Source organism: Thunnus thynnus, chromosome 2 (assembly GCF_963924715.1).
Source record: "Thunnus thynnus chromosome 2, fThuThy2.1, whole genome shotgun sequence".
NCBI lineage: Eukaryota > Metazoa > Chordata > Actinopteri > Scombriformes > Scombridae > Thunnus > Thunnus thynnus.
Window position 1 is genome coordinate 23,300,446 of NC_089518.1, and position 14,265 is coordinate 23,314,710.

The 14,265-nt window shown below is 37.9% G+C and overlaps 2 protein-coding genes across 3 annotated transcripts; both read left to right on the forward strand.

The window, feature by feature from the left end:
- The first annotated feature begins 243 nt into the window (after nt 1–243).
- Nucleotides 244–9,369, forward strand: golm1 (golgi membrane protein 1). Of its 2 annotated transcripts, none has more exons than XM_067611628.1 (11): nt 244–441; nt 2,705–2,846; nt 4,001–4,180; nt 4,346–4,400; nt 4,567–4,669; nt 4,844–4,967; nt 5,315–5,459; nt 5,561–5,788; nt 6,256–6,420; nt 6,518–6,616; nt 6,878–9,369. In XM_067611628.1, the coding sequence occupies exons 2-10, from the start codon at nt 2,718–2,720 to the stop codon at nt 6,613–6,615; spliced, it is 1,227 nt and encodes a 408-aa protein (XP_067467729.1). In that variant the 5' UTR covers nt 244–441; nt 2,705–2,717; the 3' UTR covers nt 6,616; nt 6,878–9,369. The 2 variants fall into 2 exon arrangements, with proteins under 2 accessions (XP_067467729.1, XP_067467720.1); XM_067611619.1 differs by having other exon boundaries at nt 245–441; nt 5,312–5,459.
- Nucleotides 9,370–10,285: 916 nt separating this feature from the next.
- On the forward strand, nt 10,286–13,729 carry LOC137172259 (kallikrein-8-like). Its single transcript, XM_067576583.1, has 5 exons — nt 10,286–11,410; nt 11,606–11,768; nt 11,885–12,168; nt 12,253–12,392; nt 12,486–13,729. The coding sequence occupies exons 1-5, from the start codon at nt 11,374–11,376 to the stop codon at nt 12,633–12,635; spliced, it is 774 nt and encodes a 257-aa protein (XP_067432684.1). The 5' UTR covers nt 10,286–11,373; the 3' UTR covers nt 12,636–13,729.
- Nucleotides 13,730–14,265: the final 536 nt, after the last annotated feature.

Here is a 14,265-nt window from a genome sequence, read left to right on the forward strand (position 1 = left end):
TTTGTCGAGTTTGTTTTGTCCGTGGTGCCTTCGAAACTCTTCGTAAACTACAAATCCGTAATCTGTAGCTGACGACTCGAAAAATCAAATGCTTTTAGTTTCAAGTAATAACATCAACTCTGTAACAGAAAGGGTTAGGGTGTTATTATCTAACTTTTAAATGAATCTTCTAGATATATTTTGAAACACTACACTGCTCTGTAGCGTTTTCCCACAGCACATAAAGGCAGCACTTTGACTCGCAGCCAGGGACACCCAGTCAAGGAACCTTGCACACAGGGGCTCGGCTGTTTGTATGGCCATAATGGATAACAGCTAACGGCCAACTGGTAATGCGCTGTTGACGGAGAAACGCCACCAGACTGTCAAATATCATCGGATATCACCGAGTCAACACAGCCCGACATTTAGTTCCTGTTTTGTGATTGTGGGGTCTGCGGGGTAAGTTAATGTGCGGCAAACGGGGACAGACTACGTAGCTAATGGTTGTAGTTAGCGTTAGCTAGCAACGCAGAGTGGCAACGCTGGTTGCTTGTAGCGGTGACTCGTGTATCAATTATTCAGTTCGCCACATTTATTTGACGGCTTGTCAAATTATTGATAGATTATACTGTAACGTTATATCTTCTAACGTTACACATTTACCAAGTGTGTGTGATCACAGTTAACAGAAAATTTCGCGTTGCAACTACTCGACTCGTTCCTGACCAGAATAACTTAACGGTTTTACGAAACCTTTCATTTTGGCTAGCAGTGTTGTTTTGACAGGTACCGTTTGCAATATAATGTTTGCACTCTGGTTACGATTACTTAACAGGTATAACCTTATTCCAGGCCTGGGCTGTGATTTGGTACTGGAGTTGCTCATCGGGCTGTTTGTCATCTTGAGCTGGCTGACTCCCCATGGCCAGCCTGTACACCTACATACTGTATACTACTGTATACTGCTGCTGCTGTGTTACAGACTACTACAGTAGAGACAATAATGTCTCCACGTTAATATCAGTGTCATCAGGTTAGTGCCAGTCAGATCCTTTACTTAAATAAAAGTACCAATACAGCAATGTAAAAATACTTCATTACAAATAAAAGTCCTGAATAAGTATTAGCAGCAAAATGTAGTTAAAGTATTGCAGTAAAAGTCGTGGTTTGGTCCCTTTGACTGATATATTATTATATATGACATCATTAGATTAATAATACTGAAGCGTCCGTGTGTAGGAAGCATGTTACTGTTGTAGCTGCTGGAGTTTACGTACTTTATATACAGTGAGCTAGTTTAGTTCAGTGCTTCCCGTCCTAGGGTTCGGGCCCCTCTAAAGGGTCACCAGATAAATCTGAGGGGTCGTGAGATGATTAATGGGAGAGGAAAGAATAAAAAACAACGTTCTTATACACAAATTTGTTTTCAGTTTTTGGACTTTCTCTCTAATCTTTGTTTTTTTGTGAAATATTGGATCATTTGAACATTTATTGAAATGAAACGATGTGAGAAGTTTAGAGGGAAAAATCACTATTTGGTGGAGCTGTTAACAACTGATAGACATCTGAAATGTGACCCCGACTACACACTGCTTTTTGTTAGATGTCAAAAGCCAAAAAGGTTGTAAACCACTGGTTTAATCTTTAACACTGTGTTGTATTTTAAAAGCTTGTTATATTATCCATTGTGTCAAATCTTCATCTGAAAAGTAACTAAAGCTGTCAAATAAATGTAGTGGAGTAGAAAGTAAAATATTTCCCTCTGACATGTAGTGGAGTGGAAGTATAAAGTAGCATCAAATGGAAATACTCAAGTAAAGTATAAGTACCTCAAAATTGTACTAAATTACAGTACTTGAGTTAATGTACTTAGTTACTTTCTTTCACTAGTTAGTGCATTTCACCACTCTCTCCTCACTCAGGTAAATCACACCAGATTTTCAGTATTAGCTGTTAATGGTATTTGATCTATAACCACAGTTCAGGCCTAATTTTTCTACCGTCAAGTCTGTTTGTAGTTTAGCTCATGAGAGAAGTTCATGAAATTGTTTACAGAAGTAGATTACAGTCTGCCAATCTAAATAGTTCTTTGCACCGGGTTCATGTGGTGTGATGGTTTATATTTGAAAGGACCCAGGCACGGAAAAGGCAGGGAGGGTTTTGGGCATATTAGTTACATGTGCTGTATGAGTTGCCACCACTGGACAGTATGACGCTGTCTCGGTGCAGTGAGAGCAGCACAGGCTTTGGATCTAATGGTTGAAAAGCTGTTGTTATTCAGTACCTGTGTGTGCTTTCTCAGCATCCTGCAGACAGTTAAACTGACTCATCACTTTTAGGAACAAACTGAGACCTTTTCCTGCTTCCAGTATCTGGCAGTATAAGGCACAGTTATGAGTCATAAATGCTCTTTTAAAAGAGGTCTTCATTTTTCTGCACGTATAAACAAAATGTCAGGTTTAAGATACTAGATAAACCAAGGACATGATTAGTGTGACAGTGGATTTAGCAGTAGTTTACTGCTTTTACGTGCCTTCCCAAAATATTAATATATTTTATAAAACTGGTTTTTACTGACATTTCTGGATCACAGCAGACCTGCCTGTTATTTTTCTTTTTTGCTTTTTAGCTTACACCTGTAGTATTTCAAATAGTACTTATTGTACTTATTACTTATTACTGGAAAGTGTGCTGACCCTGGCTCTGGTTTGTGTGTCTCCAGTCTGTAGACAGCTATGGGTGGGCTGGGAAACGGACGTCGTGGAGGAAGATCACCCCCTCTAATGATTGGAGCCCTGATTGCCTGTATCCTGGTTCTGGGCTTTAACTACTGGGTGTCCAGCTCCCGCAACCTGGAGCTACAGGTAGGTTCATCTGCATGTGCTTTTTCTAAATTTCTTACAATTGTGAACAGTGCAAATATCACCATTTTTACACCAAAACCGAAAAAACTGCAGTAAAACCTCAAATTATTCAGTATCGGTAATTATCAAAACATACAGTGAATCTTTTTTTCAGTTATTTAAAGGCTACTTTGTGCTCTGGACTAAACCTTATTCATCTAGAACTGTAATGATTAGTCGATTAATCAATTAGTTGCTAACTATAACTATTAAATAAACTGCCAGCTATTCGGATAATCAATTCATTGTTTTGTGTCTTTTTTTTTGTTTGTTTAATGTCAAAATTCTCAAATTTCAGCTTCCCAACTCTGAATATTTTTCAGGTTTCTTTAGTCATCAATGACAGTAAACTGAATACGTTTGTGTAACTGTTGTTCAGGACAAATGAGACATTTGAGGACGTCACGTTGGACTTTGGAGCACAGTGATCGACATGTTTCACCATTTTCTGACGTTTTATAGACCAAACAACAAATCAATTAATCGAGCAAATAACCAACAGATTAATCAATAATGATGATAATCATTAGTTGTAGCCCCACATTTATCAGAAGCTGAATGTAGTTACAAGTGTTCAGTGTTGGCAATCATTACCATTCAGTTCAGTCAGCTACTATCTACCAGTATGTGATTAAAATGTTGGTGTTTACAGTTCTTTACAGAGTGTTGGTTGTGAAACATCTTATTTAGGTTATGTAACTTCCTTTTATATCTTTCTCAATAACGATTTGCATTTATTCTGAACACTTTCTTTAATGCAAGTCATTGTAAGCAACTGACTTACCATAGGAGCTTGCTTAACTGCCTGTTGAAAAGGAAGAGATCTGAGGCCCGATCAAACATTTCTACTGTTTTGTACAAACATTTCTGACTCTTTTGTTGGTAGTTTTTACTGTCTTGGGATATATCTAACACAAAGAACATCTCCCAAAACACAGTTTCAGTGTTTTTATATTGCGTTATACATTTTTTTATGTTCACTTCACGGTCAGATTGTTGTTGTTATCCCTACCTGTGTCATCCTCTGTCTAAATATGAGTTAAGCACACATTAATGACCCCCAAAAAAGCAAAATACCTTGAACTAACCTCAGACCCTTTATGTTTCTGATACAGACTAAGCTCTATGAGTTGGAGGGCCAGGTGCGCCGTGGAGCAGCGGAGCGAGGAGTAGCAGAGATGAAGAAGAATGAGTTCCAGGACGAGATCCAGAGACAGAAGGAGCAGATCAGTCACATAGAAAGCCTCTACAAGAGACAGCTGGAAGGAGCCCAGAACACCTGCAGCCAAGAGAAGGTGCGCTCAAACACCAATGGGTGGGACAAATCGCACAATAAACTGTCACCGCCGTTGGAAACCATGGCTACCAGGAAAATTTGAGGGCAATGGAAAAAAAATATTGACTTGATACAAACTGTAAGCAAATGTGAATATTGACAGTTGCTGTGTTTTGGTTTACAGGGCACACTGCAGCAGAACATTTCCTCCAGTACCAAAACCATACAGGAACTCAAAGGTAACTGTTAACCTTTCAACTTTATTTCTCAAATATTGCTTTGCAGTTTAACAGCTAACAGTGCTCTTTAGAATACATATTATGTGCAGATGCACAAAATAAAATATGTGAATTCTATTCTTTTGTGGCACTGAGCCACTAAAATGAATGTCTCGTGTGTTTGTAGGTCAGTTGAATCAGCTAAGCGATGACCTCGGGAAGCTTCAAAAGGAGCTGCAGAGTTGCCAAGGCAACATCAACACCCTTAACAACAAACTCACTTATGACATGTAAGAAAATTAGTCCTCACATAAATATATATACTGTGTGTGCGTGTATGTGTGTATCACATCTATATGTACTGCTATTGCCACTATAAATTGCCTCAGTCTAGTGAATATATTTCCTGTCATTCCTAGTTAACATGTTTGTGTGTGTCTGTGTGTGTCCGCACACACATGTAGGACACACTGTCACTCCCAGGTCCTGTCTCAGAAGGAGCTGTGTGATGAGAGAGTGGCAGCTGCTAAACTTGAAGTTCAGAAGAAAATGGAGAAGCTCGTCCTTCCCTCTGGTGTCTCTACGCAGGTGATTTGACTTTCCCGTTTCACAGTGGACTATGTGATGGGCCATGGCTGATCAATCTATTTTAAAAAGTAATCAGTATTGGCTATATAAGCCCATTTCTAATCCTTTGGTCATTGTAACCTATTGTGCTGGGGCACCTGTTTATGAGCACAATCAAAAAGAAAAGGAAAAGCCTACTTTTCCTGCAGGGCTTCTGTATTTCTGGTCATTAAGTGAATGATATGAGGTTTAATAGCTTTGACTGCCTTTGAATTTTCCTGCTTTTATAGTTAACATCCACCCAGCTGCTCTTTTAATGATGTTAAGAAATGTGGTATATGATGTGGTATATGATGACTCCTCAGCAGGAAAATGCAGTAAAAGAGGGACAAGAAATGACTGGGCTTGACGCAGTGAAGACAGCAACAGCTGAGAGTCACACACCAAGCATCTCTCAGCCCAAAGGAAATGAAACACCTGAACTACTGACCAATGAGATCATAGTGGACAAAGGTAAAAGAGATGGCTCAGGAAAACAAGTGTATACCCTCATGTTCATTTCTTTTTTTGGATGCTCCTGCTGTAAGCCCGCTTTCTATTTTGTTGTTTCACAGGTCAGGATGACCCAGCGGACCTTCTTCCTGCAAAGGGTCCCTCACAAAAAGAGCCCCAGTCTGCTCCCTCAGCTACTGCAATCAAACAGGAAGTTGTGCTACCACTAGAGGGAGCTGATAAAACAGAGGAGGGTGAGACAGAGACCAGTAAACTTTTGACGAAGAATCTGACTGAGGATAAAGAGACAGAGGTGATGGATGCCCATGAAGAGGGCACTCAGACAGAAGGTGAGAAACCATCACTTAGTTCACTGAAAGCAGTGAGTCAGTTATTCCTATCCAGGCATTCTCAGTGAAGATCAGACTAATGATTATTTGCAGTATTGATTAATCTGTTGATTATTTTCTCAATTATTCGATTAGTTGTATAGTCCATAAAATGTTAGAAAATTATGAAAAATTATGTTTCCCAGAGCCTAAGGTGACGTCCTCAAATGTCTTGTTTTGTCTACAACAGTCCACAACCCAAAGATATTCTGGAAGACAGAAGAAACTAAAAAATACCCATATTTGAGAAGCTGGAATCAGAATTTGGACTTTTTTTTTTTTCCTTAAAGATGACTCAACACGATTAATTATCAAAACAGTTGGAGATTAATTTTATAGTTGTCATCTAATCAACTAATTGTTGCAGTTCTAGTGAAGAGGTTGTGTTATTTTTATGAAATCAAACAATAATTTGGTCCTGTCTCCAGAAGCAGACCCCAGGATGGAAGGCATGCTGATTGGCCAGGGGAAGGCAGTTGAGACTACTACTGGTCAGAAACTTGATGAGCCAGAAGATTACGACGCAGACGAACAAGTAGTGGGCGGAGTCGATTTGGACAAACAGCAACAGAGCAAACGGGTTGAAAATATAGGTATGTGTGTCTGTATAACAAAAGTGTGTGTGTGTGTGTGTGTGTGTGTGTGTGTGTGTGTTAAACTCGTTAATAACCACATTGCACTGTTTGGTAGATAAGGACATGGAGGAGGAGCTGGCTGACTATAACGGAGATGATGAGAACGAAGGCGAGTTTGAAGCAGACAAACAAGCTGAGCTCGCTCAAATTTAAGGTATACACTGAAACACACGCTGATGTCTTCCTCACTGACCTCGACTCGTTTTCTTGTTCTTTAGGTTAATATAGTATAATAATGTTGACTCAACATATCACACATAGTAATCTTTAAAAATCACTTAATTTCTACTTCCAATAAAAGATATAGATATCAGAAAAGGACTTTTTATCAGCAGCACTATTATGAAATGACTCAGTTGATTGGGACAAATTCATTTGTTTGTGGTGTTCACAGGATATTGAATTTTTCTTTCAGTGCTGAAGTTGAAGAAGGATCCCGCGTAGCACATTATGAACAAGGACCTGCTTTACACTTCAACACAACAGCCCCGTCGTACAGGTTAAAACAGCCCTTCAAACTCACATAAAACAAAGCCAAACTGAATTTATCTTTAAGGAAGAGCTGTGGTTTATTCCATTTGCTCCCTGGGATATCTTTTACTTTTCATCTTGATTGGAAGTTATACATTTGGTTTTATTACATGAAGTCAAATATTTTATAAGTTGGGATCTTTTAAGTGTTCTGTATTGGAGTAAGAATATTCATCTTCATAAAGAATTCACAATATTCTCAAAGAGCCACAAAAAAAGACTGTAATATGCAAATGTCTGCCAAGCATGTACACACGTGCTTTTTCTCTTTTCACAAACATGTGTTTCACTGCACCCATAAACCCCCTGAAATGCTGTTATTCTGGTGACTGTGCTCAAATTCATTTCAGTAGGTGTTAATCAATAGGTGATCATGAAAGTGCTCGCTACTTCTATAGTGCTTTCATTCCACCTTCTTAGTTGTTTGTACTCTTTGAGGAATGGCAAACGCAACTTAAGACATCTCAAGACACCAGTTGGATTGAAAATGTTACATCTCAACATGCCTGGAAATCTCTAGATTTTATGTCGTTTGATGTGTTGTTTATGTTCACTCCGTAATGACTGTAACTTAAATGCAATCTAAAGGATGATTATGTGCAGACCCTTATAGGGTTATGATCCCAGTGACAGAACTGCTCCATCAGAGGGCTCTGCAGCTCATGCCTCTTCTCTCACTGAGGTTCGACAGCATCTTAAACACAGCCTTAAGTTATTTCTGGACAGAGTCTCATAGAAAGGATGCTGATTGTGGATCTGTGGCCAGAACCTTCTGGTCTATAAAAAGTGTGAGTGAGTGAGTGCAAATGAAGATTTGCATAACAGCAACAAATGAAGGAAATATGCTGAAATGCTTGTTAAACTACGGAGTCCAGTTGTGTGATTATGATGCTGAACCAAGTAAAATGGAAAACGGCAACCTCTTTTGAGTCCCATGTTGCCAAAAAGTGCTGTAATAAGTAAGGCTGGCTGTGAGAATTGCAGTAACTTTATGAAAGACATTTCCTCAAAGCACTTGCAATCCAGTAGATGTGAACTATTCAGCAGCTGTGCTAAAATCTAAATCAGTCTGTTCAATTTAAAACTGCACTAGACTGGAAACTCCATGAAGCTTCAGCTTCTAATCAGCAGTCCAAGATTACACAATGTAGTCAAAAGTTATCTTTGTAGAGTGCTGTTATTTGACTAACTGAAATATCCTCTGTGTGATTAAATACAATAGGTGCTTAAAACACAAAGGGTGTGTCATACTGTGTAAACAGTTCAGTTCTTGGCTGTTACTAAGACAGGTGTGCAAGAGAGAAGTTAAATTTGATTATGTACAAACCTGTTTTCCCGCCTCTTCAACCCCAATGTTGAACGCTTAGCTGCCTCAGTATTCATCATGAAATCCCACATGACCTGTTTTATATTTTAGTCACTATCTTGAGGTTTTTTCAACATATGTTGCATTTTAGCAAAATGTGTCTAAAATAATAAAATGCTGAAGACATTTAGAAATGTTCCTTTCATGTAAAGACGCAGCCATAAAAAAAAAAAAAAAAAATCTTGGGTTTGAAAATGTCTCTCAACATAATGACATACAGTAACCTCAGCGATGCTGCACATAAAGAATATACAGTACAGTGTGTATTTTTATTTAAGTTTAGAGAATCAAGAGGAGCATTATTAGCGTCACACTATACAGGTGTCATCAAAACTCTATCATGCTTTTTTGAGAACATTTTTTACAACTTTTAATTTTCCATCAAAATGTAAAATGAGATGCTACACTGTAGACCATGATTTCATATTCTTTTCCTTGTAAGACCAGCATGTTGTTTCATGTCTTGGAAACTCAGAACTTGACTGGGATTTAAAATAAGTTTTTTTTGTTTTTTGGGGGGGTTTACAAAATGCTTTGGTTGTTATAATGGACATGCAGGAGAGTTTGTGAGGTATTATCTTTCGCTTGCCGTGCCCTGACAGCTCAGAGTCAACATCAGCACTCCTGTTTACAGTAGTGAACATGGACTCTCACTTTATGTCTGCCTTTTTGTTTGTTGTCTGTAGATCTTGCAGGAGGCGTTCTGAGATGGGATTTTTTCTGTTATGTCATTTTGTTTTCAGAGTTGCTGTTAGTTATTGTGGGTTACTGTGTCTGACACCTCAAAGTGTGGACAACCTCGGCTTTGTTTGGTCAGAAAGCTTTGTTTGCCTAATTATGTAAAAAGTATCTGTACCTGGAGAGAAAATGTTTTATGATTTTATAAATTGGATGAACGTTTTTTGTTGTTGATTTTTGTTTTATTTCATTCTGAACTGCTGAACAAATTTGAAAGGTTTAAATAAATAGGCTTTATTGATGATAGAAAATAAAGATTGTTTTTATTACCACTATCGAGACATGTGTTTCTTTTGTTTGGTGTAACTGTTTTTTTGTGATCAGTTATTGTAGTATACACAATATATGGAAGTAATAGCAGTGTAAAACAATTACTACACTGGCCATCATGTTTTAAGATGTATTTGAACAGATAAACAAATACAAAAACAATGTGTAGTCAAATGGGAAGTGATATCTGAGGATGACTGTATTTGGTGTCAAAGCATTTTTATAGCTATAGCTATCTCCACAGATATTCAGTCCTCTTGTTGAAGTTGATAAAGCATATAAGAATATTTAAAATACTACGATTGCCCGCATTCAAAGATAGAATTCTGAGGAGAGCAAATGAATATTTAATATAAAACTGTGATGAAGGTTTTGACATTGACATGTTTCTACATAAAGTGAAATGAAAAGGACTTCAATGGCATATACAGCTTTTAATTACACATGTATTACAGTCACAGTTAACATACCGTATGTAGTTGTGATTTCAAGTAAACTGTCAGTAACATGTTTCATCAGTTTAAATGTGAAATCCTTTGAAATTTTAGTAATTCTGGTTATAGTTATATTTTCCCACATAGATAAAAGAAATGGACTGATGTTTAACTGACACAAATGTCCAGGAAGCAGCCCCACACCAAAGTTTTGCAAGGCTACGTTTTCACCTTCATTAATTACTGATATTCTTCAAGATCATGTCACCTCAAATGCCGTATGAATGATAAAGAAACAGCAAAAGATGCTCATATTTCATGCGAGACTGTACTTGCTAAATATAAATAGCAAATCATTTACCATCATTTAAATGGAAACTCTGTAAAACATCAAATACTCATCTCATTAATACATAAGTCATCTGACTTAAGTATAATGCAAAAAGGACTCCAGACTTATTTATCTACAGTACAGTATTAACAGTATACAATGGTACCAATCTATTTAGTGTAACATGTTAAACAACACCTTGACATGCTATTGTAAATAGTGTTTAATTTGAAAAACATACAATATTAACTAAAATTACAAGTTCTGAATAAAATAAATGTCTTGTTTGTAGCTACCATCAATTTGATGTCTTATAAAACAAATTCTCATTCAGCCAAATGAATGGCTAACTGAAGGAGTTAATTGAAGCTTTGTACTAAATTGTACTAATAAAGGAATAAAAACATGTAGTATACACAGTCTGCAATATGTGACTCGTATTATCTAAAAAGATATAAAATGAAAAAAATACATACACATATAAACATATATACACATGCATACCTAAATGTACATATATAAATATATGTACACACATATACACATAAATACACAGTATACAATATTATACTGTCAATACACCACAGTAATTATTTGTGCACATTAAACAGTCTGATGCCACCTCCAGGGCATGAAGTGGGTGTGTAGGATTGTTCAGTATTGAGTTCAGCTTTGAGAGCATTTTCACCTCTGCAACCTGCTGAATCCTGTCCAGTTCAGTCCCAATGACGGAGCTCGCCTTCCTGATCAGTTTGTTTATTCAGTTCCTGTCTGCTGTGAGAGCGCCCTCCCCCCCAGCTCACCACGCCAAAGAACAGAGCGCTGGCAGAAGGTGCATGGTAGAGGCCGCCTGTGGATGTTAAAGGATCTCAGCTTTCTTAAAAAAAATAGGCTAGTTGACTTTGCCCCTTTTTGTACAGTGCTTCCATGTAGATGGAAATGTGCTCTGACCTGTCATTTGTGGTATTGGTGTAAAAAAAAAAAAAAATGTAAATGTAAAAAAATGTAAGTGTCCTTCCCTACAGTCCTAAACCTCTACTCCACCCTAACAGTTGCATTTGCCATATAAGGTATGTGATTAAAGGGCTGAGGGGAGTGTGCTGATGGCCACCTATGGCTTTGAAACACACATTTTGTCCACAGCAGCAGCCAATAAAAAAACTGAGTCTGATACTCGATATAAAAAGATGAAGCATCAGCCAGTGAACCGTACAGAGTGATCCACACCCTAAGGGACCATCATGAAGAGCTGTTTTGCTCTTATTCTGCTGCTTGCTGGTGAATTTTTCCTCCTCCAACTACACTTCATTCAGATTTTTATTTTAAAACATTTTTCAATGCTTAGGAAGAAGTTATTTTATCTTCTATGTCATTGTCTGAGAGATGCACTGAAATACTTGCAAATAAATTACATGCAAAAGCAAGAATTGAAGCTACAAGTACGCCGTTATCTGCTCTTCTTCCCTATGTCAGGTGCTGCATCAGGGGCTATTGTGAAGAGGATTGTTGGGGGTAAGAGCTGTCGCAGCGAGAGGCAGTACCATGTCGAGATACATTCTGTCCAAGGGGACAAGCGCTGTGGAGGAGCTCTGCTCAACACTCGCTGGGTCATCACTGCTTCTCACTGTGCAGGACGGTAAGAAACATCCAGCATCCCACATGATGCAGCTGTGATGTATTTTATAATGACGGAAAACTGGCCTCAATCTGTGTCAATCCCCAGACAACAAGTTCTTCTCTTGTTTTTTGCAGGCTTGTGAAACTGAAGTTTGGCTTAAATGTGTCAAAATTGAAAAAAGCTAAGGAATTCCTTAAACGAAACAGCCTAGGAACTGAGCAAGAAATTGCGGATCAACAACAGTTTTCTTTCAAAGACGAAGAAGGGCGTATTCATGACATCATGCTCATAAAACTGAACAAGGATGTGTCCCCTGAACATCCCACCATCCCCCTTCCTCACCATGAGTGTGAGAGGCCCAAGCTGAAACAGCAGGTTGAAGTTGGAGGCTGGGGAGCAACGACGGCCAACATGAAAAGTGAGCAGCACCAAGATACTAGATCCAGTTCTGCCTTTTGAATATAGAATTCACTTAATCTGATGTTTTGTTTTGAACCCTCAGAGGCCAAATCCAGCAGAAAGCTGAGCTGTGCCAGAACAATGATTGCTGCATGTGGTGAAAATGATAAACCTGGTGGAAAGTACTACAGTGACGAATCTACCACCATGTGTGCCTTTCAACCCGGCGTGGAGGCCTGCTTTGTAAGCAGACAGTTTTATATTTTTTATTTCTTTTGTTCATTTTTATGCCATCACAAATGTAAACTGATCACACCTCTGATGTCTCTCTTCCAGGGCGATGCAGGTACAGCTGTGGAGTATAATGATCTCTTGTATGGGATCATTGTCAGCAACCCTGTTGATAAGTGTGCAAACCCGATTGTAATGCTGGATACCTGTCACTACCTCAAGTGGATTGAAGACACCATGCGCACACATTCATGAGTAAACCTCACAGGTTATGACCGGGATCACAAATGCACTTTAAAAGTAAATATCAATTCTCATATGTTTTTCATTTATAAGTATTATTACTTGTCAAATCTACTTAATTTTATGCCAACTAGTTTTGTACTCAATATTGTGTTGATAAAACATTTTATAATTGGAAGCAAACAAAACATTTTAAAGTGCAATTAGGATATCTGTAATCCAAATATCTCTTTCTCTTCTTTTTCAATGTATGATTGATATGAAAAATACGATTCGGATATTACCATGTTATAACTATTCTCCTCCCAGTGTGCAGTTGGTAAAACCAATTTTTTTTCCTATGAATAAAAAGATGTGATCTCCCACGGTTCATGTGTTATCTGTCAATTCTTTGAAGCACATTTGAATGTCAAATGTCAAATATCCACAAGGGTTTGATAAGGCAGATAACATGAAACCGACCTGTGTCTCCACTATACTGTAGTTGTGGCTACAGCCTTATATGGTATATACAACATAGTGCATCACTTTCTCCTTGTACTCTAACACTATTTACTATATAAGACCTCAGTATGTAAATCTACACCATTAACACACTACTCACAGTAAAAACCCTAATAAAAAGTCTCCCACTGCTTTTTAATGCACCCAGTACTTCAGTATAGATTCTGTGTATTAAATGTACATATGTTAAAGGAATAGTTTGTATTTTTTTAAGTGTATGAGGTATCCATAGTCAGTGTATTACCTGTAGTAAAAAACTTTTTTTACTTACGACACGGAGGTAAAATAACAATTTGTACAAGCCAGAAGAGTCCAAAGTCTATTCATTGTGAGTCCTTTTAGAGTTCAAATAAAATGTACTTCCTTTAAAATACTGAAAGTCTTTGTGGCTTTTTTTGTTCTTCACATATTCGATTTAAGTGCCATACTGTTTGAGTTCAACAATAAACCGATGAAAGCTGGGTTTGGAGCCAGACCTTTTCAAATTGTGGATGTGGAAATTACCAAGAATGATCAGAAGCTGAATTATATAGTTGATATTACTATCCAACCCACTGAACATAAAATATAACATCAACATCAGATGCATTCATCTGTACATAAGTACCAGTTTTTCTATTTATAAAGTTTTGCATATCTGTCCAAATTAAATTCGAATGATCACAGTGAAAAAACAAATGAAATATTGTTTCTCTATCTGAGTTGCATCCCTCCAGTTTGGAGACGCAGACAGGAGTAAACTTAGCTTTGTACTGCTGTGGACGAGGCCAGCAGCAAAACGTACCTTCAGTGCCTTCAGACAGCCCTTTCCTTTGGCACTACATTTTCTCAACCGTAGAACTTCTGCATGGTGCGTGGTCGGAGTCGGGATCAAGGTTTTCTACCTGCTACTCTGACTCTGTCTCCATCACTGCATGCATATCAAGTTTTGAGAAGTGATAATGCAGTTGGTTATGTAGGGTTTGGAAGCGCAGGCTATATTAACTGGTACTGAATTAATTAGCTAGTTCGTTTTAACAACAGGATCATGGATACACATTGGTTTGATTGATTTATTTTAATGTGCAATGTAATAAAAACCCCACAAGGCTGCACTGCTGCTTCACATTGCCTCTGGTACAATGAGGTATCTATTATA

Coding starts and splice junctions, on each gene's coding strand:
- LOC137172259 (XM_067576583.1), top strand. CDS start 11,374: ATGAAGAGCTGTTTTGCTCTTATTCTGCTGCTTGCTG. Junction 11,411..11,605: donor TCTTATTCTGCTGCTTGCTG/GTGAATTTTTCC, acceptor TCCCTATGTCAG/GTGCTGCATCAGGGGCTATT. Junction 12,169..12,252: donor AACGACGGCCAACATGAAAA/GTGAGCAGCACC, acceptor TTGAACCCTCAG/AGGCCAAATCCAGCAGAAAG.
- golm1 (XM_067611619.1), top strand. CDS start 2,718: ATGGGTGGGCTGGGAAACGGACGTCGTGGAGGAAGATCACCCCCTCTA. Junction 2,847..4,000: donor CCCGCAACCTGGAGCTACAG/GTAGGTTCATCT, acceptor TTTCTGATACAG/ACTAAGCTCTATGAGTTGGA. Junction 4,401..4,566: donor AACCATACAGGAACTCAAAG/GTAACTGTTAAC, acceptor GTGTGTTTGTAG/GTCAGTTGAATCAGCTAAGC.